The sequence below is a fragment of the Rhinopithecus bieti genome, unplaced genomic scaffold (genome assembly GCF_001698545.2).
Source record: "Rhinopithecus bieti isolate Rb0 unplaced genomic scaffold, ASM169854v2 scaffold_34314, whole genome shotgun sequence".
NCBI lineage: Eukaryota > Metazoa > Chordata > Mammalia > Primates > Cercopithecidae > Rhinopithecus > Rhinopithecus bieti.
The window spans coordinates 422,666-445,078 of NW_016814736.1; the positions used below are offsets into that span (position 1 = coordinate 422,666).

The 22,413-nt window shown below is 35.2% G+C and overlaps 1 protein-coding gene across 3 annotated transcripts in view; it reads left to right on the plus strand.

Moving 5' to 3' along the window:
• The window catches only part of LUZP2 (leucine zipper protein 2), a 583,280-nt gene that overhangs the window by 251,983 nt on the left and 308,884 nt on the right, over positions 1-22,413 (plus strand). For 2 of the 3 annotated variants that reach the window (XM_017851852.1, XM_017851851.1), the window contains exons 2-4: positions 12,014-12,131; positions 15,387-15,457; positions 21,428-21,509. In XM_017851852.1, the coding sequence (XP_017707341.1) occupies positions 12,014-12,131; positions 15,387-15,457; positions 21,428-21,509 (271 nt within the window). The remainder of the gene's footprint in view (positions 1-12,013; positions 12,132-15,386; positions 15,458-21,427; positions 21,510-22,413) is intronic. The other variant, XR_001881449.1, reaches the window with a different exon arrangement.

Below are 22,413 nucleotides of genomic sequence, written 5' to 3' on the forward strand. Positions count from 1 at the left end.
CTAGGAAGAATTTAAACAAATGATTCCTTAGGGAATTCATTTTAATCTTAGATCTAGTTTATCCACAGGAATTAAAATAGTCAAAACACATTTAAATATCTTCAAGAAATTCTCTTTGATAATTAGTTAACTGAGTACAGGGTATATAAGAGGAAATAGACGAAAGCTGAACAAAGGAAACTGAAGGAGAATAAAGACAGATTCAAGCCCCAGGGCAGATGGCCTTGACCTTGACATGGCTGAAGGGGCCACTGATGTTTTGAACTGTAAGTTGATCCAGTTAGAATTTTAAGTTAAAAAGTATAATTTGAATTAAATGGATTAGAAAAGCAAAAAACAAACAAAAAAGAAAATCAATTCATATAATGCTATTATATAAACATTCAAATAGTGAGAACCTGAACTAGGACAGTAAGATTGGGTAGAGTCAAATAAAAATGTTCAAATATTTAGAATTGGAGAAGAGATGGGATTTGATTGAGCGAAGGTCTATCTTTGAGAGCTAAAGAAAATAATTAGTTAAATCATGGCCCCAAAATGTCCATCTTTAGTGAAATTGAACAAACTTGTCAGTCTTACTGCTGACCAATCTTCCTACTGAAAGCAACAGAAAAATTTGATAAAATTCAAAATAATAATTCCTTTTAAGGCATTGGAGAACTATCAATGCACAAGGTAACAAGTACTCAAATGGCCAATCTCTGAGAAATAAAATATAGAGAAATCAACACAGCATTTGGCACTATGTAGTACACTGTTTGCAAATATGCCCATAACTATTCTCCTTATATACATGTACAATTACTGTATGACTTTGAAGTTTTCCCATCAAGACATAAAGTATATTTATCTGACTCTTCAATCTGACCTGAACTTGTGACTTGCTTTGTAACTGATACTATATGGTTGACAGGATGTTATTCTAAATCTCACTCTAAACCTGAAAAATACTCCCTGACCTCTGCTAATTCTCTTAGATCCCTGACCAACTAGTAGATGATCCGCTCTAGGCTAGCTTGCTGATAAAGCGAGACCCAGCTGCTTTCACTGCTAAACTGACAGCAAGTCAACCATAGAAGCATTGGCTGATCAACAAAAGATCGCAAATACAACAATAAGCCCAACCAAGTGAGTGGCCCATGTAGCTCAGACTAACACACAGAATCATGAAGTAAATAAATGATAATAAAATAGACATATTCTTAAAAATTACATAATTTATTGGCATTGAAATGGGAACAATTGGAATATTTGAATATTTACATATCTATTAAAGCACTGACTAACTAAACGATTTCCCACAAAATATTTGCAGGCCATATTATTTTAGTTCTGAATTCTCCTCATTCAAGGCATAAAGGTTATCAGTCTTACACAAATTCTTTCAGATAATAGAAAAAAAAAATACTACCCATTTTTCTTTGTTGTTGTTGTTTTGTTTTTGAGACGGAGTCTCGCTCTGTCGCCCAGGCTGGAGTGCAGTGGCCGGATCTCAGCTCACTGCAAGCTCCGCCTCCCAGGTTCACACCATTCTCCTGCCTCAGCCTCCCGAGTAGCTGGGACTACAGGCGCCCGCCACCTCGCCCGGCTAGTTTTTTGTATTTTTTAGTAGAGACGGGGTTTCACCGTGTTCGCCAGGATGGTCTCGATCTCCTGACCTCGTGATCCACCCGTCTCGGCCTCCCAAAGTGCTGGGATTACAGGCTTGAGCCACCGCGCCCAGCCCAATTTTTTTAATGAGTTAAGCATAACTTAGATATCAAGTTTTACAAGGATATGAGACATTTACAAAAGATTTTTTCTATAAAAATAAATATAAAAGTGATAAACAAAATATTAGCAAACTGAATCTAGCAGAACTATACATGAAATATTTGATAGTATGAGATTAATATAATGTAATCATTGATCATACGTGTAAGATGGATCAATGCAACGAAGTACGTTAATAGTATAAAAGAAAAATATATGTGATCACTTGAACTAATGCATTTATTAGACAAAATTTTGCTATACTGATAGTACATCACAAATTACTCCAAAAGCCTGATGACTTACAAAAACAAGCACTTATTTTTCAAGCTCATGTTGGGAGCTTACTGCAAATGTTGCTGCTTCAGAGTACGGATCAAATTCAGACCTGTTCTCTTTATTTTCTTACTGAAGAAGCCTAAGTTGAAGCAGTTACCTATGGTTATTTTTTCACATGGCCCATAGCAGGAGAACAAAAAGCTAAGAAAAATAACGTAAACAACGTTTAAAGTCTCTGATAAGTCATGTCCCCTAGCGTGCCTTTGGAGCATCACATGATCAAATGAATGACATAGGGATTTCTATTCTGCTTATATTTGCAGCATTTAAATTTTATTCATGATTAAATGATTAAGAAACTAGAAAGGGAACATTTTACATCTGATCATGTAAAAGAAAAAGAATAATAATATTTACTACAAAAATCCAATAGGAAATACCATATTTGGGGTGAAATATTGAAAGCTTTTCTCCTAGAACCTGGAATAAGACAAAGATGTTTATATTATCAATTCTGTTGAGCACTGTAGAATAGGTTTTTAATTCTTGATAATAAATTAAGATGTAAAAGAAAACTATCATTCTTGCAGAAAGTATTATTATGTATATAGTAAATTCAAAAGATTCTAAATGTAAGTGATGCACAAAGGGATTGTGCACTAAAAACTATACAATATTATTAAGATAAAATGTTACAATCTCTAAATAAATTGTAGTATATGAAATATTTATGAAGCGGAAAACTCAACATTTTTAAAATGTCAATATAGTCACCCAAAACCCTAACAAGGTTTTATTCTTGTTGAAATTGACAAACCAATTCTAAAATGTATATGGAAATGCACTCAACCATGAAGAAGCAAAACAATCTTGAAGAAAATAACAAAATTTAAATTTTTAGACTGTTGGATGTATATATATATATATTTATAAAGCTGTAATAAATAAGAAACAGTGACTCTAACAAAATGTTAAACAAATATTTCAATTTGATGGATTAAATAATATAAAACAGATACTTTTATTGAGAAACTTTATAAAATGGCACTGCAAAATATTGGGATTTAATTATATGTTCCCATGTAATACAGAATAAAACAATTCCAGGTTGTTTGCATATCTAAAATGTGAACAGTGAAATAAGTGAATTAACTAACTACTTAATACATAGCCTCCTAGACAATACAGTAAGCCAGCTTACATTTCTTAAACTAGGTTTAAAAAGGACAAATCTTGATATAAATATTAATTTGGTCTATATTCCTATTAGTCTGTTTTCATGCTGCTGATAAAGACATACCTGAGACTGGGTAATTTATACAGGAAAAGGGGTTTATTGGACTTACAGTTCCACGGGCTGGGGAGGCCTCACAATCATTGTGGAAGGCGAGGAGCAAGTCACGTCTTACATGAATGGCCGCAGGCAAAGAAAGAGATCCGTTAGATCCCATGAGACTCATTCACTATCACAAAAACAGCATGGAAAAGACCTGCCCCCATAATTCAACTACATCCCACCAGGTTCCTCCCACGACATGTGGGAATCATGGGAGTTACAAATCAAGATGAGATTTGGGAGGGGACACAGCCAAACCATATCAATATTTTTATTATCAACAACTCTTCATTAAAAGATACCATTAAGAGACTGAAAATTCAGGGCCAGGCACAGTGGTTCATGCTTGTAATCCCAGCACTTTGGGAGACCAAGGTGGGCGAATAATTTGAGGTCAGAAATTCAAAATCAGCCTGGCCAACAAGGTGAAACCCCATCTCTACTACAAATACAAAAATTAGCTGGGCGTGGGGCTTCATGCCTGTAATCCTAGCTACTTGGGAGGCTGAGGCAAGAGAATTGCATGAACCCAGGATACGGATGTTGCAGTAAGCCCATATTATGCCACTGCATCCAAGCTGGGCGACAGAGTTAGACCTCATATCAAAAAAACAAAGTAAATAAAAATAAAATAAATAAACAATAAAAAGAGAGAGAGAGAGATTGAAAATTCAAGCAGCAGAATAGGAAATTATATTTTAATCCATTTTATCATAAAAGGGCTCATGTGTGGAATGTATAAGTACCTCCCACAAATCAGTAACAAGCAGCGGACAAACTAATGGAAAAAGGGCAAAAGTCATGAGCAGTCATTTTATACAGGATATATAAAAATCACCTTTAGTAACATCCTCCCTTTATGAGTCACCAACCAGGAAAATTCATATTATAACTAAAATGAGACACTATTACACCACTACCAGAGTTACGGAATTAAAAACAAATACTAATGACACCAGTGTGGATAAGAATATGAAGCAACTGGAATTCTCTACCTCCCCTACTCTGCAACTAATTTGAAAAATTTTTTGTCTGTTATTTGCTAAAGTAGAACATATGCGTGCTTTATAATGCAGCAATTCCATTCTTAGATATATACCCAGCATAAATGTGTTTATATGTTAACCACAAAGCATATGAAATATTCATTGCAGCATTACTCATAATAGTCAAAAACTGGAAAAAGACACAAGTGTCTATCAACACTAGAAAAAAATTCTGTAGTTATTCACCACTACACTATGCAGTGTTAAAAATTAATAAACTGGCTGGACATGGCGGCACATGCCTATAATCCCAGCACTTTGGGAGACTGAGGCATGAGAATTATATGAAGTCCAGAGTTCAAGACCCTGCTGGGAAACATCATGAGACCCCCATCTCTACAAAAAAAATTGTAAAAACTTAGCCCTGAGTGTGGTGATGTGTGCCTATAGTTCCAGCTACTCGGGAGATTGAAGTTGGAAGATGGCTTGAGCTCAGGAGTTTGAGGTTGCAGTGAGCTGATTACACCATTGCCCTCCGGTCTGTGTGAGAAAGCAAGACCCTATCTATGAAAAATAAAAAATAAAATTAATAAAATTAAACTTTGCATAAAATATGAAACATTTTTACAAACTTGATATATTAAAAGAAGCAAACAAAAGCATTTGATGTATGATTTATATGTGTATACATTTCACACATAAACAATTTTAAGTCACAGAAGTCTGAATATTGATTATATTTTGGGAGGAGGGTAAAGGTAATGAATGGGTGCAGTCTAAGAAAACCTTCTAAGGTTAGTTTTCTCTCTCTTAAATGTCTGATGTGTTTAGTTTGCAATACTTCAAGTGTGTCCTTGGGATTTTTGTTTTTCCGCATGAATGCTGTATCTTAATACAATGTATATTTAAAATAATGGACTAAGAAAGATAGCATTGCTTGAAAATTACAAATGTTGTACTCGGTGAAGAAGCATAACTTTTTATTTTAAAGTCAAGGACAAGCCAGGCCTGGTGGCTCACACCTGTAATCCCAGCATTTTGGGAGGCTGAGGAAGGCAGATTGATTGAGCTCAGGAGTTCGAGATCAGCCTGGGTAACATGGAGAAACCCCATCTCTACCAAGAATAGAAAATATTTAGCTGGGGGTAGTGGCGTGTGTCTGTAGTTCCAGCTACCTGGGAGGCTGAGGTGGGAGGATGGTTTGAGCCAAGAAGCAGAGGTGGCAGTGAGCCGAGATCACACCACTGTATTCTAGCCTGGGTAGCAAAGCCAGACCCTCTCTCAAAAAATCAATCAATTAATTAAGTCTAGGACAAGATAAAAGGTATTCTATCACCTCCTCTATTCGACATTGTTTTGAATACCTTAGGTAACATGATTAGTTAAAAACAAAAAATAAATAAAATTATAGCTCTTAGAAAAAGAGATGATTGGTCAATTCAAATAAGTTATTGCTACCACTTTAAAAAGCTAACAGAATAAACTGAATAACTATGACAACTAATAATAATGTTCAATGAGGTATCTGGAATAAAAATCAACTTACAGACAGTAACTTTAAAGATGACTAGCAATATCTATTTAGACAATTAAATGGAGAAACCCATCCACAATAATAGTGATAGGAGAAACCGGCTGGCCGGGTAGGGACTTGGAGAATTTTCCTGTCTAGCTAAAGGATTATAAATGCTCCATTCAGCACTCTGTGTCTGGCTAAAAGTTTGTAAATGCACCAATCAGCACTCTGTGTCTAGCTAAAGGTTTGTAAACACACCAATCAGCACTCAGTAAAAACACACCAATCAGCGCCCTGTAAAATGCACCAATCAGCACTCTGTAAAATGGACCAATCAGCAGGAGGTGGGCAGGGACAAATAAGGGAATAAAAGCTGGCCACCCAAGCAAGTCACAGCAACCCACTTGGGTCCACTTCCACAATGTGGAAGCATTGTTCTTTCACTCTTCGCAATAAATCTTGCTGTTCCCGCTCTTTGGGTCCACACTACCTTTATGAGCCCTAACACTCACTGTGAGGGTCTGTGGCTTCATTCCTGAAGTCAGTGAGACCACAAACCCAGGGGGAGGAATGAACAACTCCTGACACAGCACCTTTAAGAGATGTAACACTCACTGCGAAGGTCTGCGCTTCACTCCTGAAGTCAGCGTGATCACGGACCCATTAGAAGAAAGAAACTCTGGACACATCTGAACATCTGAAGGAACAAACTCCAGATACACCATCTTTAAGAACTGTAAAACTCACCGCGAGGGTCTGTGGCTTCGTTCTTGAAGTCAGTGAGACCAAGAACCCACCTGGAGGAACCAATTCCAGATACAATATCAATAAGTCTAACAAAAAATGAGTAAATGTAAAGAATTTCTGAATTATAAAAACATACTGGCATAATAAATGAGATTATGTTTCTGGATGGAAAAATATGTCATTGTTATCTATTTCCCTAAATATAATTGTAATGCAAATGCAATTTCAGTTAAGTTCCCTGCAGGAATTTTCAGAAAATTGACATGCTCATTCTAAAATTCATTCAGAAGAAACAAAAGAGAACATTTGCCAATGAAACTACGAACAAAAACAATAGGGGGGATGAATCTAAGAAGTATCAAAATGTTGTACACAGTTTTAATATTTAAATCACGATATGTCATGAAGACAGCAAATGAATCCAAATACAGAATTTCAAAACATTTAGTAAAAATAATGTGTTACATCAAAAAGTGCCATATTAAAAGCAGGGGATGTATTGTATCCAATCGTGTTAGGACAACTGACTATCCATATTTAAGTTATAGTCCCCCTTCTTATAATACATATGTATTTGTATATTTGTATATATGTAGATACAAAAATCAATTGGATAGTTTATTAAAATTAAAACTGATACATTTTTATAAATGTGCGTAAACTTTTAAATAACATGGGTTGGAGAAAACTGTTTAAGAATAGTCCAGATGCCATAAAGAGAAAAGGATTTATCTACATAAACTGTTTAAAAGAAATTGGAGAGGGATAAATGTAAATACCAATAAGAAGTAGGAAAAAAAATTCCATATAATGACAATGAACTAAAACCCATAGTGGACAAGAGTCTTCCAAATCAATTAGGTAAATGTAATGGGTTGGAATATATGCCCCCAAATTTGTGTGTTGAAGTCCTAATCTCTAGTACATTAGATGTAACTTCATTTGGAGATAGTTTTTTCAGTGGTAATAAAGTTAAAATAAGGTCATTAGGACAGACTTTAAACCAATATGGCTAGTGTTCTTATGTAAAGGGAGGATTTAGACACAGAGATACACCTGGAAGGAAGATGCTGTGTAGAGACATAAGGAGATGACAGCCATCTGCAAGCTAATGAGAGGGGCCTGAGCCAGATCCTTCTCTCACAGCCCTGACAGGAAACCACCCTACAAACAACTTGATTTTGGATTTCTAGCGTCCACAATTGTGAGACAAAATATCTATTGTTTGAGCTACCCAGTCTTAGTTAATTTGTTATGGAAGCCCTAGAAAACTAATAAGTAACTAACTCAAAATTTAAATGGGCAAAAGACATAAACAGATAATTTATAGAGAAAGAAATACAAGTGGTAATATTATGAAAATATAATCAATCTCTAATAAAGCAAATACAAATTACATCAGAAAGAGAGTACCATTTTTCACTCATGCCATTAGCAAATTTTCTTTTAAGAAAAAGGGAGAGAAGATAATGTCTGGTTTAGGTGAAGGTGTGAAGAACATAAGAATGTACTAAGAAAATTATAGGCTAGAATAGCTGATAGGCAATTTACCAGCACATATCGAAACTAACACAAAGTATCTCATGTACCCCATAAATATATGTACCTACTAAATACCCACAAAAATTAAAAATTAAAATAAATAAAGATATGGGCACTAAAGCCAGACCCCCCCCCCCCCCCAAAATTAACATGTTGACTTTTAGTGAAATATTTACACTTTTAGAAACTTGTATCACAGAAGTACTCAGGGAATTCTTTTGTGCCCACAAATATACACTTTATTACTTTTTAAGAGAGAAAGAAAAAATTGGAAACACCATAAGGTCTCAGTGGTAAAAATATATTCAAGTACAACCAAAATGGATAGTAACATATATAGACATGGAAAGTGCTCTAAGACATATGAAGCCAGTTACAGAACATGAGTGTAGGAGGGTCATATTTACTTTTCATGTATGCAAGAGAACATTATTAGAAGATGAGCATGCACTCATTTGAAAATGGAAGAAAATCCAATAAAATGTTAGTCAATACTTTCATTATGGTTGCTTCTGCAGTGTAATTTGATTTCCTCTTACATAAAGACCTTAAATGTTTCAGTCTAAACTAGTGCCGTTAATTAACAATTCTGCCAATATTTTTCTGATAATTTGTGTCCTCTTCATGGTTCCTAATGTATTTACCAGAAAATAGAGAGATTTAAATTGGTTCTGTTTTCCTCATAATATTATTTGGGAATCAGATATGAAGATGAAATTAAATGATGTTATATATTATAAAAAAGGAAATGTTATTTATATTTAATTTAATTAAAATAAATATAGTAAATAAAATCAACATTTAAAACTTATTTGTGTAATAGAGAAGAAAGAAGTAATATATAATAAGTTCTTGAAGGACGCAGTGAACATTTATCTGATAAATAGCCAAATCAGTATGTTCTTTCAAAATTGTGGTTAAGATATTAGGCTTTGGAGACTGACTGATATACCACTTTTCTTTATAGCATGTCCTTAGAAGTTATTTGCCACTCTTGTGACTCAATTTCGATACCTATAAAATAGGGTTAGTAATAGTGCTTTTCTTATGAATTCTTCTGCGGAGTAAATGAAATGACGTGCATAACACCATCTTGTATATAATATGCTATCAATACATATGATCTACTATTATGATTTATTCTGGTCACAAGATGATTTGGGAGATATGTTTATTGTTCAGGAGAAACAAACTGAGGCATAAAGTGATGTTATAACATTGGAAGAAAATAAAAATTTGGCTTTCTGTTTAGTATTTAACTTTGCCAGTGAGACTGAATGGAAATTTGGAGCATTAATAATTGTCTGATTACTGGCTGATTACTGTTCATCAGTGAAATGCAAAAGGCCAGCAAGAAATATTGTAGTTCTTAGCAACGGGCCGTTCCAATTTCCTTTTAATGAGAAGAATATGAAGAGTGCTAGAGACCTACATTTAGCAAATGAGAAAAGAAAAAAAAAATGTAATAGAAGTCTATTCTAGATGAGATGCACTTATTAATCATCACTAAGGCCATTAAGAGACTTAGTTCCTTTATATTTCTGCAGAATGACTATAAATTCATGATATTTCTTAGTTATAGAATTATATATGTATATATTTTGAATTAACTACCTATCATGGGTTCAATGCTTTATGTAAATTAGTCTATTTAACACATGAAAATGTGGGTAAGTTCAATGTAAAATTTTACAGATTCTCAACCAAAGCTGAGAGCATTTGAGCCATTTTCCTACAATTTTACAATTGAACTTGTCGACCCATCTTTTAATAAAAACCCTGTTCTTCCTGACTTCCCTCTCAGTTAAGGGCTATGTCCAAAAATTGCCTAAGCCAGCAACATAGCATCATTACTAAATAGCTCCCTCCCACCCTCATTCCACAGCATGCAGGCAAAATAATTAAATGTAAACACCTCCCCCCCCCACACACACACACACATAGATACAGATACAGACACAGTATACTATTAATTCCATTTTGTATGTTTTGCTGAAATCAGTCCAAGTTTCCCTACCTCCCCTGCTTCTGCTCTAGATAGGCCAGCATAATCTTTTGTCTGGACTATTGCAATGGTAACTTTCTTAACAGGCACCTGTTTTCCTGTTTTTTTCCCTTGTCCAATTCACTCCTGAGTTTTCAACCAGGAAAATTTTTTCCAAAACATAAATCTGATCTTGTCATTTACTGCCTAAAACCTCTCATTTACTTTCATTTGTCCTCAAAATAATGCCCAGATTCCTAATCATCACTTAACGGTCTTGTGAAATAAGTAGTCATTTCACATTTCAGTAACAAAGCTCCTACTCCCCAATTAGAACCCCAAACCTTCTGACATTTATTCACTTTTTGAAAAATTCAACATTTATTTTCATTAGTATCTGTATGAGTCCGTTTCATGCTGCTGATAAAGACATACCTGTGACTGGGTAATTTACAAAGAAAAAGAGGTTTAATGGATTCACAGTTTCACGTGGCTGGGGAGGCCTCCCAATCATGGAAGGAGATGAAAGGCATGTCTTGCTTGCAGCAAGGAAGAGAAAAGGAGAGCCCAGCCAAACGGAAAACCCCTTATAAAATCACCAGATCTCATTAGACTTATTCACTACCCCAAGAACAGTATGGGGGAAACCACCCCCAGGATTCAATTATCTCCCACAGGGACGCACCCACAACACGTGGGAATAATGGGAACTACAATTCAAGATGAGATTAGGGTGAGACACAGCCAGACCATATCAGTATCTACACGTGTTTTCTCTTTTCATGTGACTAATTTCTATTTCTCTTTCAAAGCACCTCTTACACATTTTATATTTATTTTCCTAGAAGTCTTTCCTGGATTAGCAGCTCTCCTATGTGTCCAATTCATCATTTTAATTAACGCTTCCCCATCAGTTTGTTAGGCTGCACTGGAAATTGTCAGTTTCCTCATCCTGCCACCAAACCACCTACCTCCCACTGGCCAAACACACATATACACAAAGGTGCACACACTCACTACTTGCTAATTGTTTATTTTAATAAGAACTTTAGGGCAGTAACTTAATCTCCTAGTTTTTTTTTTTTTTTTTTTTTTTTACATTTGCACAACACAAATTGCAATATCTTTCTCAACTTCCTGGAAAGATGACATGAAAAAAATAGGAAAAAAAAAAAAAGGATGTGTACATGCGTGACACAGATAATGAAGTCTTTCTTTCATGGTGCTTATTAACAAGTTTGTTCAAAATTCACTGAAATTACTGTATTTTTTTCACTGATTGTCATAGAGATTTTGCTTCTCCCAATACCTCTTTAATAGCAATAGGGATAGGGATTCTTAGCTAAGTTTGGAAGGTGTTGCATTTTCGATGGGTTGCCTTCTCTATAAACAAGAGAAAAAGCAAGCCTCCGACTTTATGTTCTGGCTCTACCTCAAAGTTTGTTCTCCCAATATCAGAACCTGTCTATGTTTCTTAGATGTATTTTTCCAAAATATATCTCTTGCTGTAAAATTGTAAAGACCTGAGGGGAAAAGTGTGGTATCAATAAACATACCTATTTTCAAATATGTACCTGATAAACTATATTATACATACAAAAGAGGTACAATATTGTCCTGGAACCTCTCTCTGGCCTGGAGATCTATGGTACCTCCAATGAGCCTAGATAGTCCTCACTGGGAAACAAAACTTTTGTATAAAATGGGGTTTTCAATTTTCCCCTTTTATATGAAATCATGACAACAAAAGCACCTTAGTAATTGAGGTTTTAATTTCCCTAGATTTTACTAAAACTGTGAGTGTTACTGATTATGACTGATGCCAAGTGGGAGCATTTAGGGGGCTCTCATGCCTGTTCTTTCTGTGTTAGACAGGACTATGAAGAGCTAGAAAAGCAGCTGAAAGAAGTCTTTAAGGAGCGGAGCACCATTCTTCGTCAGCTAACAAAGACATCAAGAGAACTTGATGGAATTAAAGTCAATCTTCAGGTGAGATAAAAACTCATTTTCCGAGCAGTAAAAGATGATCTGATTTTCTGAGTGGATTAACATGCATTTTTAAACAGTTTTTAATGTGTTTCTGGGCTGGACCATGGTAGTTATTACTTACTATTATATGCACTTTAAACAGAAATGTAATTTGAAATATTTTCTAGGATTCTGTGTTTAACAAATACAGAAATGAGAAAATTGTGTGCTTGGCAGAGTCATCAGTTCCTCAAGCTTCTAAGATCAGTTTGACCCCTGTATTTTTCATATTATAAAAGGACAAAGTAATTATGCTCATGAGTTAAGTGAATATAGGAATGACACCTACAAGAGAATTTTAAATTCCCCATGGGATAATTCTAAAGATTCTTTAATAAACCGCATTACCAAAATAGGCAAATACTTTTAAAAGACAACTGTAAAAAAAAAAAGTCTTAACATACTGAAATCTTCAAAAAATTCTACACAGGGTAAACATAGTTTCATAAATATTTGGTAATATATTGCAATATTTGACATAAACATTGCATTTATTATCTCCTGTATGCTAGAAGCTTTGTATGTATCATATGGTTTAATTCTTGTAACATATCTATGAGGTAGATCCTATTGTGACATTCCTTGTTACACATGAGAGATAATGTTTAAGAAAGATATGTTATTTTTGAATGTTACAAAAGAAGCCAGAGTTTACATGTAGACGGTCTGGCTCCAGAGACTATTAGTTACTGAACTGAATCATGTTTTTATTTTTTATTTTATTTTATTTTTTTTAGTAGCCAGACAGATCTATATTCAGTTTATTATATTTGATTTTCAGAGTTGAGTGTTTTGCCTTAAAATTATCTTTTTCTTCCTCTTTCTCTCTTTGCTGTAATTTAAAAGGAGATAGATCAAAGCAAAGAAAAGTCAATTTAAAAGTTTGCTTTTCAAAGTTGTTCCATGGTCTCAGTGGTCGTTAATTCAAAGCTAGCACCAGGTAGTCAGACGCAGCTGGCTTTGTTGTACCCCTGTGATGAAAGTTCTTTGTGACTGTAGGTGAAGGGAAGAACAGGAAGGTGGAAGAGTGTCACTTATAGCATCTTATCAAGGAACCCAGAAGTCTTATATATTGTCTCTCATGGGTCTTAGTTTAACATCAGATCTTCATATTCTGCCTAGCATGATGATGCCTTACATTTGTTTTAAAAAACACATTATCTGCAAGGTAGATATAATTATTCTTACTTTATGGATGAACAAATCGAAGGCTAGAATATGTAAGTGACCTGTGTCACAAAGCTAGCAAGGGGCAGAGGAAGAACTTGAATCCTGGACTTCAGATACTAAGGGTGGTGCCATGTTCACTGCACTCCTTAGCCATGCTGATAGGTTATAGTTATACTGTTTTTCTTTTTTTTTGAGATGGAGTCTCGCTCTGTTGCCCAGGCCGGAGTGCAGTGGTGCCATCTCGGCTTACTGCAACCTCTGCCTCCCAGGTTCAAGCAATTCTCCTGCCTCAGCCTCCCAAGTCGCTGGGACTACAGGCACGCACCACCATGCCTGGCTAATTTTTTTTATTATTTTATTATTTTTTTATTTTTATTATACTTTAAGTTCTAGGGTACATGTGCATAACGTGCAGGTTTGTTACATATGTATACTTATGCCATGTTGGTGTGCTGCACCCATCAACTCATCAGCACCCATCAATTCATCATTTATATCATGTATAACTCCCCAATGCAATCCCTCNAACCTCTGCCTCCCAGGTTCGAGCAATTCTCCTGCCTCAGCCTCCCAAGTCGCTGGGACTACAGGCACGCACCACCATGCCTGGCTAATTTTTTTTATTATTTTATTATTTTTTTATTTTATTATACTTTAAGTTCTAGGGTACATGTGCATAACGTGCAGGTTTGTTACATATGTATACTTATGCCATGTTGGTGTGCTGCACCCATCAACTCATTAGCACCCATCAATTCATCATTTATATCATGTATAACTCCCCAATGCAATCCCTCCCTCCACCCCCCTCCCCATGATAGGCCCCTTTGAATCATGTTTTTAAACCACGTGGAGTTGCTTCTGTCTACACCCTTCTCCTTAGGTTCCTAATCCCATTAAGATGATAATAATGATAATGAAGATGATGATGGTGGTGGTGGTGGTGGTATTAGTAAACACTGAGGCTTACTGAACATGGTCAAGTTCCAGTGCTAGATACTCTTTCTCCAATTTGTATTTAATTTTCACATGAAGACTATTTGTCACATTTCATAGTTGAGAAAACAGAGTTAGAGAAAGGTTAAGAAACTAAGAGCATGCAGATAGTCAAGGGACAGAGCTAGTATTTAAAGTCAACATCTAAGCTTTTCTTCCAGAAGATGTGTTACATGTGGAGAAGATGGAAACAAGAGCAAAAACAAACAAACAAACAAACAAAAAACATAGGCAACCCAGCAGGACACAGAGATGGTAGCAGGATGATAACAATGCAGGAATCATAGTGTTATTATGGAAGCATGCACAGAGCATCAGGGAAACATTCACAAGGATGAAAAGAAGTGCAGATTGATTTCTGGTGAAACCAATGCCTGACCTGTGGTTAAGTGAAAATTCACCAAGTGAATAGACTGGGAAGAATATCAAGAAACCTGCACCTTCTTAGAGGCACATAAACACTAAGGACTGAAGTAGTAAACATAACTTATTGTTAATATTCTGTCTGTAGAGACCAGTTACAATTTCACATGGCCCTGTTTTTTTGTATGTCTTAATGCATTACTCATAAATAAGAAATCAACAAAACCTAACAGGTGCATGCCCTTTGACTGTCTTAATCTTGAATTGTGTTATTTCCTGGCGTGTGCAGGGAGGTTTGCTATGTTCCCTAGTATTTGTAGAAGCTGTACCAGACCTGGTTTAACATGCCTGCAGATAACACAGTAAAACTTCAAAGAATGAATAGAAGATATGTTTTATATTCACTTACAAATAAACCTTTATTTCTTTATATTTTGATATTTGGAGAGTAGTTTCTCCCCCATTAAACCTCTAAAAGCCAAGACTGCTCAATTCCTTTCACCCATTGTGTAGTTGTTGTCATAAATTTCTATTTACGTCCTTAGAGCCGTGAGGACCATCATGAACTTATTTTTAATTCTTGTTCCAGGGCATGTGTGCAGTCCTATCTAGTACTCTAAAACAAAAGTTAAAGTGAGCCTCAATTTATCATCTGAATAAAACTTCCTTTTTCCACTTTCTTATCAGTCTTTAAAAAATGATGAGCAATCTGCCAAAACTGATGTTAAGAAACTTCTGGAATTAGGACAGCAACAAAGGTAAGACTTCTTTTTTATTTAGTTACTTCTGCCATAGTGTCAAGCAACATTCAGAAACTTCACAAAATTTATTGATTCTAAATACATGAACCTATTTATCTTTTCACTTATACTTAAATGTGCATGTGATTCACTTGAGAATCTTGTTCAAATGCAGATTCTTACACAACTGGGGTGGGCTTGAGATTCTGCATTTCTAACAAGCTCTTTGGTGATGGTGATGCTTTTACTTTTTGTCTGCAAATCACAATTTGAATGTTAGGGAGCTATAATACTTTCCTCAGTTAGTAAGATGGACCCTAGTAAGTCTGCCCATCAATAGACATATTTGATAATATTGACTTAAGTGGACCATATTTAATAAAATCAAAACTTGATTATGGTAATGATGATGTGGTGGTAAGGGATGGAATAATCGTATTAACAATACAAGTAGAATCAGTACAATATTATTAGTATTGGTTTGCTTGTTTTTGAGGGAAGTATTTTATGAAATATACTTGTATACATTATAAAAGCCATGTGATTTTAAATTGCTTTTCCAAGTCAAAAAAAGAAAAAACAAGTATTTTAATACAGAAACAACCTTACATCTGCCACACACTTACTAGCAGCTCTTCTAGTAGATTTGTATATATTTTCTTGTTTCATCTTCACAATTACCTTGTGAAGTGGCTATTATTCCCATTTTGTAGATGGCAAATTGTTGCTCAGAGTGCTTAGTGGAGTTGCCGAGAATCATGTTAATTGAAATTTAGATTTAAAATCTGCTCCATCTTACCCCGCAGCCCCACCTTTCCAGTTTGGCTCACTGATCGCAATGCAAAAAACTGTTTAAAAGTTTACACACAAGATAGCATGTGGAGTAGATTCTAAGTCCCTTCTCATCAGCCTATATGTCCTCCACTGACCTTGGTTCTTAATTCAAAACTCTATTATTGACATGCCTTTGGATTGAGTTGATAATATCTATTAAAAATATAAAATCAATTGTTTTACATTGACTCTTATTATTTATAGTGATGTGTTTATTATTCCTTGAATGTGAAATTCTCTTCAAAGTCTAATATTAAGAAAAACTTGAAACAAGCAAACCGAAGATGTTTCCAAAACCATATTATTTTAATGATTGCATTGGTTTGAAATAAATCATGCTCAGTATTACACAAGTATTTGTGTCTCTGTGAGGTAGTGATAGAGGACATAAGCAACATTTGGAATAGAAATAGTAGATCATTATTGAGTCAGAAAATAGAAAATCTTGTCATTTGTGACAACATGGATGAACCTGGAGGACATTATATTAAGGAAACTAAACCAGACACAGAAAAACAAATACCACCTGATCTCATTCTTATTTGGAATCTAAAAATGTTGATGTAAAAAGAAGTGGAGATTAGAGTGGTCGTTACCAGGGTCAGAGGTAGCTGGAGAGAGTGTTGGTGGTGAAATATTGGCTAAAGTACACTAAATTTCAGTTGGAGAAGAGAAATAAGTTAGATGAAGTGAATACATGATTACTATAGTTAATAATATACTATATCCTTTAAAAAATAAAATTAAAAAATAACCCATCAAAAGAGACCAAGAGATGCTGAAAATGATTACTTTATTTTATAGAGTATTTCAGGTTAGGAATGGAGAATGAACAAAAGTAGAAAACAAAATTGATTTCTACACAATATATGTGCGGCACCCAGTAAGAGACTGAAGACGATATAGTGAGTTTGAGAAGATTAGAAAATAAATCTGTATGTAAAGACAAAAATAAAAATGGCTAAAGGGCGGCATATACTGGGTTTCAGTGATAATAAATAGGGAACCTCTTTTTGGTAGCTCTATAAGAAATAATATAATTAAAGAAATCTTTTAGGGGAAATACTGTGTTATTTCCTGGCTTTTAGAGAAATTATTCTGTCAAAACCATTCAGAGTAGAAAGAAAAATGTAGACCAGGGTGAGAAAACACTACTTAGAGACAAGGACAGGGAGATCTCAAGAGTGAGGACCACGGAGTAAAAGAAAATAAAGTCAGCCTTTCTTTACCACTGGAGGGACACAGATGAGGAGACAGGCTTGTGCATGATGTGAATGAAAACCTATTCCCTTAGTTTGCTGATATTTTCTTAAAATATCTATGGCTGATTCACATGATACCAAAAACACCGCAAAAATCAGGAAAAAAATGTCAATAGGTGTTTAAGAATTTTAATCATCAGGTATACATGTGGTAAAGTATATAAACTACCAGATGGTAGAACAAGCCTTTCAAAGAGAGGATAAAATGGAGAATATTTTGGTCTTACTAAATCATAGTTTTATCTAAAATTAAAACTTTTAAAATGCATAACTTGTATTATATATACAATCAAAGTTAGAATGGAAGACTCAATAAATTATAATAAAAGGTAACTTCTCAAAAGGATATAAGATGTATTGCATCTGATTTTGCTGTTTACTTAAAAGAGAAATATCAACATTTTGTGTATATTATGGTAAAAGAGACTGTGTATCTCATTTAAAATCTGACTTATTAGTAAACATTAAAAGAGAAAAAGTATCACCTTTGGTTATCAAAAATACTAATTTATTGCAAATTTAAACATCTTCTCTGAGTTTGAAAGAGTGCAGTGTGCTTCAGGTGCCATTTGGTCACATATCCAGCTCTCAATTATTACCTTATTTTCTGGATCCTTTGTCCTCAGATCTTTGTCATCTGGCTTCATCTGGACTAGTGATCCCTGGAAGCCATGCTTCTTTTATGTGACTCTGAAACCACTAGTCATAGCTAATGATTCAGAGGTGGCCACCCAAACAAAACGAATCAACTAGTTTCTCCCTCTGGAACTGTAATATAGAGGCAAATAGTAAGTCTTTCTGTGTAGCTGGAACTAGGCTGTAAGTAAATTCAGGGTATATGCTGTGGCCACATACAACTGTGTGGAGAGGCAGCAGAGTGTCTTTGGAACAAGACAGGCAGAGAAAGGTGTGTGTGTTTGTGTGCGGGCATTTATGTGAGAGAAGGAGTGAGAAAATGAGATTTGTGTTGGCTTGAGCATCACGTTTCAGGAATATTTACACAGCTTAGATAGTATTCACAGGAGAGTCCCCAGGTGGATGGAGAGATTTTAAACCATACCATGTCAGGACTGAGAATATATAACCACAACAAGGGTAATAGGGAATAGGACAGGACCCTGAAATGTCTGAAAATTTGAAAATGTCCTTGAGCAAAAGAGAATAAAACCTTTTATTCTTTAAGGTGGTTGGTTGGTAGAGATTCCCAGAAGGCAGTTTTGGACTCAGTGTACTCAAGTACTTTACAATCATGTTCTCTGAAAACAAAAAACAAACAAACAAAAAAAAAAAAGGTGCTAGAATTGTGGCAAGTTCTCCATCTCTAATATAAGCTGGTAGTCACTAGAAAGAAATACCTTTCTGTAGAGTGATTAAGTTGAGGGTGTTTTTATAGCTATACTTTGGGATGAAAGAGGTGTGAAATGATGGCCCTTTGAAATTCCTTGTAACACAAAATGTTATGCTAAAATATTTCAGTATTTGAGCTATCTATTACAGGTGTCACTTAAGCCATGGATTTTTTAGAAATTTTTTAGAATTAAAGTTTCAGTTTAGTACCAAATAGAGCCCTAAAGTAGCAGATATAGATTGAGCAAATCTCAGTTGGTGCAGAGGCAAGTCTGGAATCACCTCCCTAGGAGGATAACTTAGTAAGTCTGTGAAGCAGAAATCTATAGCTAGCTAAAGCACTACAGCAGTGAGCATGTGAAGACATAAGCCTAGAAGGAAGGCAGAAGAAATGAGATATAGAAGACAAAAAGTCTACTTTACCTTTCTGCCTGATAGTGTTCTTTGGCAGGAAAATATTCAGAATTCTCTACATTTTCCATATTTTACAATTTGTTTTTTGTCCTGTTCCCTAGATTGCCTCTAGATGTCAGAATGGGGGAATTTTTTTTTTGGAAGAAACATATGGATAGATACCTACTCCCACACATACATCATCTATCTATCTATCTCTCTATCTATCTATCTATCTAAATATATATACTCATTGTTATTTTAATAAAACATACTTTATTATTTAATTTTGTTAAGTGTTTTACAACCATCTTTTAAAATAAAATAGGAATTTTAAATTAAAATATATTAAAAATTATTATTTTGTCATTTTAATTATAACTATTTTCAGTAGGAAATATAATTTTATTGTGCTTCACTCAGTGCTTGTTGAGAATTTGAGTGTTTGGGATAGCATGTAGGTCCTTCCTTCCTTCCTTCCTTCCTTCCTTCCTTCCTTCCTTCTTAGTAGAGATAGTATAGTAACTCTTTATAGTTTGAACATATAGACACTAAAACACAATTTCACTACCCCTCTATACATTAGTTATCTATCATAATATGATGTCATAGTTTGGTGTGGGGTTTATAAAAGTATCTTGCACATTGTAAGCCTACAATATATGTAGGTTTATATTACATTATATTATATTACAAACACTGTAGAAAATATCAGAAATAATAATGGAAGCCCAGATTTTATATGTCCATATATGAAACAAGTCTGATAAATGAAACCAGTTTGAGACAGTGATGGAAGCTGTCACTTAGAATCCACTTCAAGCACATTAAAAGCATCACCCAAGAAGCATAAATCATTAAAAAACCAAAGTGACTGTAATTATTCTATAACTTGTTCTCACTATATTTTGATTTGTCAACCAAAGTCCAAAATGATTCCAAAAAACGGACAGACTTTCTTTCTAATTCTTGAAATTGGGACTGGTACATCAGTCTCAAGACTATTCTGGCTGCCCCATTAAGTCCTGCTGGGTGAAAGAGCAGCTTGTGATTGTACAGAATTTTGTGGTCAGAGAATGAACATAGGAGTGTGGAGTGGTGTCAGTGGTTATTGCCATGACCTAACATTTGTTAAGTAATTATTTTACAGGCATTGTGTTAAGCACTTTGTTTACATTATGTCATCTTAATATGAGCACAAACCTATTAGTTAGTTCTAGCATTGCGCCCTTTTTTTGGATGAAGAAATTGAGTATGAGATGGTGTGTCACTTGCCCAAATATCCAGAGCTAGTCTTTTGGCACTAGATTGGAAGTTTTAAATTAGTTTAGGTACTGGTAAGACTCAAACAGGTTTCTATAATATCTGATCTGTTTGAGGTGATAGCTTGAGTAAAAAAAAAAAAAAAAAATCAAGGCACAGAAAGATAATATGATGTGTTATAAATAAATAAATATAAATAATATGATGTGTTATAAATCAATAAATCCTAAATCTTTAAGAGAAATGCAAATTTAGGGAAATATCACTCCTTTTAAAAAAAGGATACAGGATCCTTATGTACTATTGAGCTTGAGACACAATGAGTATATATGCATACGCATGCAATTTTTAATTATCTTCATTAAATGAGAGAGGCCTTAAGTTAGAAAAAGTTTCTTTTCCCTGTTTTTACAAAAGGTCTCAGGCCTTACAAAGGATGTATAAAGCCCAATACTTTAGAATTAATTAATTAAGAGCATCAGAAGGGAACAGTAATTTTATCGTATCAGCAAGTCTATGGTGACTTTTTCTAACCAGCATGTTCATATCCCAGTATGCTGTTAGTGAAATTATCTTTTCAACTTGAATTATATATCGCTTTGCTTTAACACATCATGTAGTTCACAGATGATTCCAACAGTGGGATTTTTATAAAGCATAATAGTAAGGTAATTTTAAAAAATTCCACTTGCTTTTAGTATTTGCATGGAAGAAAAAGACTTTTATTACCAGAATCTTTAGACACATCCTGTATGCTTAACTGTGACTTTATGGAATTCTAGTTGTCTGTGTCCTAAATGTACACAGCAAAGCCTCCTTTTATAGTGTACACAGAAAATAATGGAACTGTATTATTTTCTCTCTTATGCTCTGTTTTCTACTAAACTAGAGAAGAAATGAAATCTCTTCAGGAGGCCCTGCAAAATCAACTTAAAGAGACATCGGAGAAAGCAGAAAAACATCAGGCTACTGTAAGTGTGTTTTTACTTTGTGCCCTTTGCTTTAGGGCTGGGACATTGTTACTTTCTTTTTCCAAAATCACTATGGAACAAACACGCCTACAAAAATAAAAGGGAAAAGACAATAAAGGAAGCATCAGTCAATGTCATCACAATAGTACTTGGTCAGCATTCATTTCTGGAAAAGGTTAATGTTTTATTTCATTATTAGGGGTCATCTAATTCCCAGCCTACTTTTAAGAATGAGAAACTGAAGGACAGAATGGGGCAAGGGTTCTGGTGTCAGGGCCTCATCAGTGGCTCTCAGATCGTGGGTTGTCACTGACTGTGAAGTAAATTAAGCTACGTGATGGTTAAGTCGCACCCCACATCCACTGAATAAGGATCTCTCAGGAGCAGGGCCAAGGCATCTGCCTATTTAATCCATCCCATGGGTTATTCTAATGCACCCCAAAATTGATGAATCAAACTCCTCTCATGACAGCAAGAACCGTGAGAAATAAACTGAAACAAATTTTCTCACCTGAAATGATGTTCCCTTGACCCCACCGTTTCAGCTCTTACTATGAATATTTACTATAGGCAGGAGGGATGGTGTTCCTGAGAGCCGTGTTGAAAACTAGGTTCCGGCCGGGCGCGGTGGCTCAAGCCTGTAATCCCAGCACTTTGGGAGGCCGAGACGGGCGGATCACAAGGTCAGGAGATCGAGACCATCCTGGCTAACCCGGTGAAACCCCGTCTCTACTAAAAAATATAAAAAACTAGCCGGGCGAGGTGGCGGGCGCTTGTAGTCCCAGCTACTCGGGAGGCTGAGGCAGGAGAATGGCGTAAACCCGGGAGGCGGAACTTGCAGTGAGCTGAGATCCGGCCACTGCACTCCAGCATGGGCGACAGAGCGAGACTCCGTCTCAAAAAA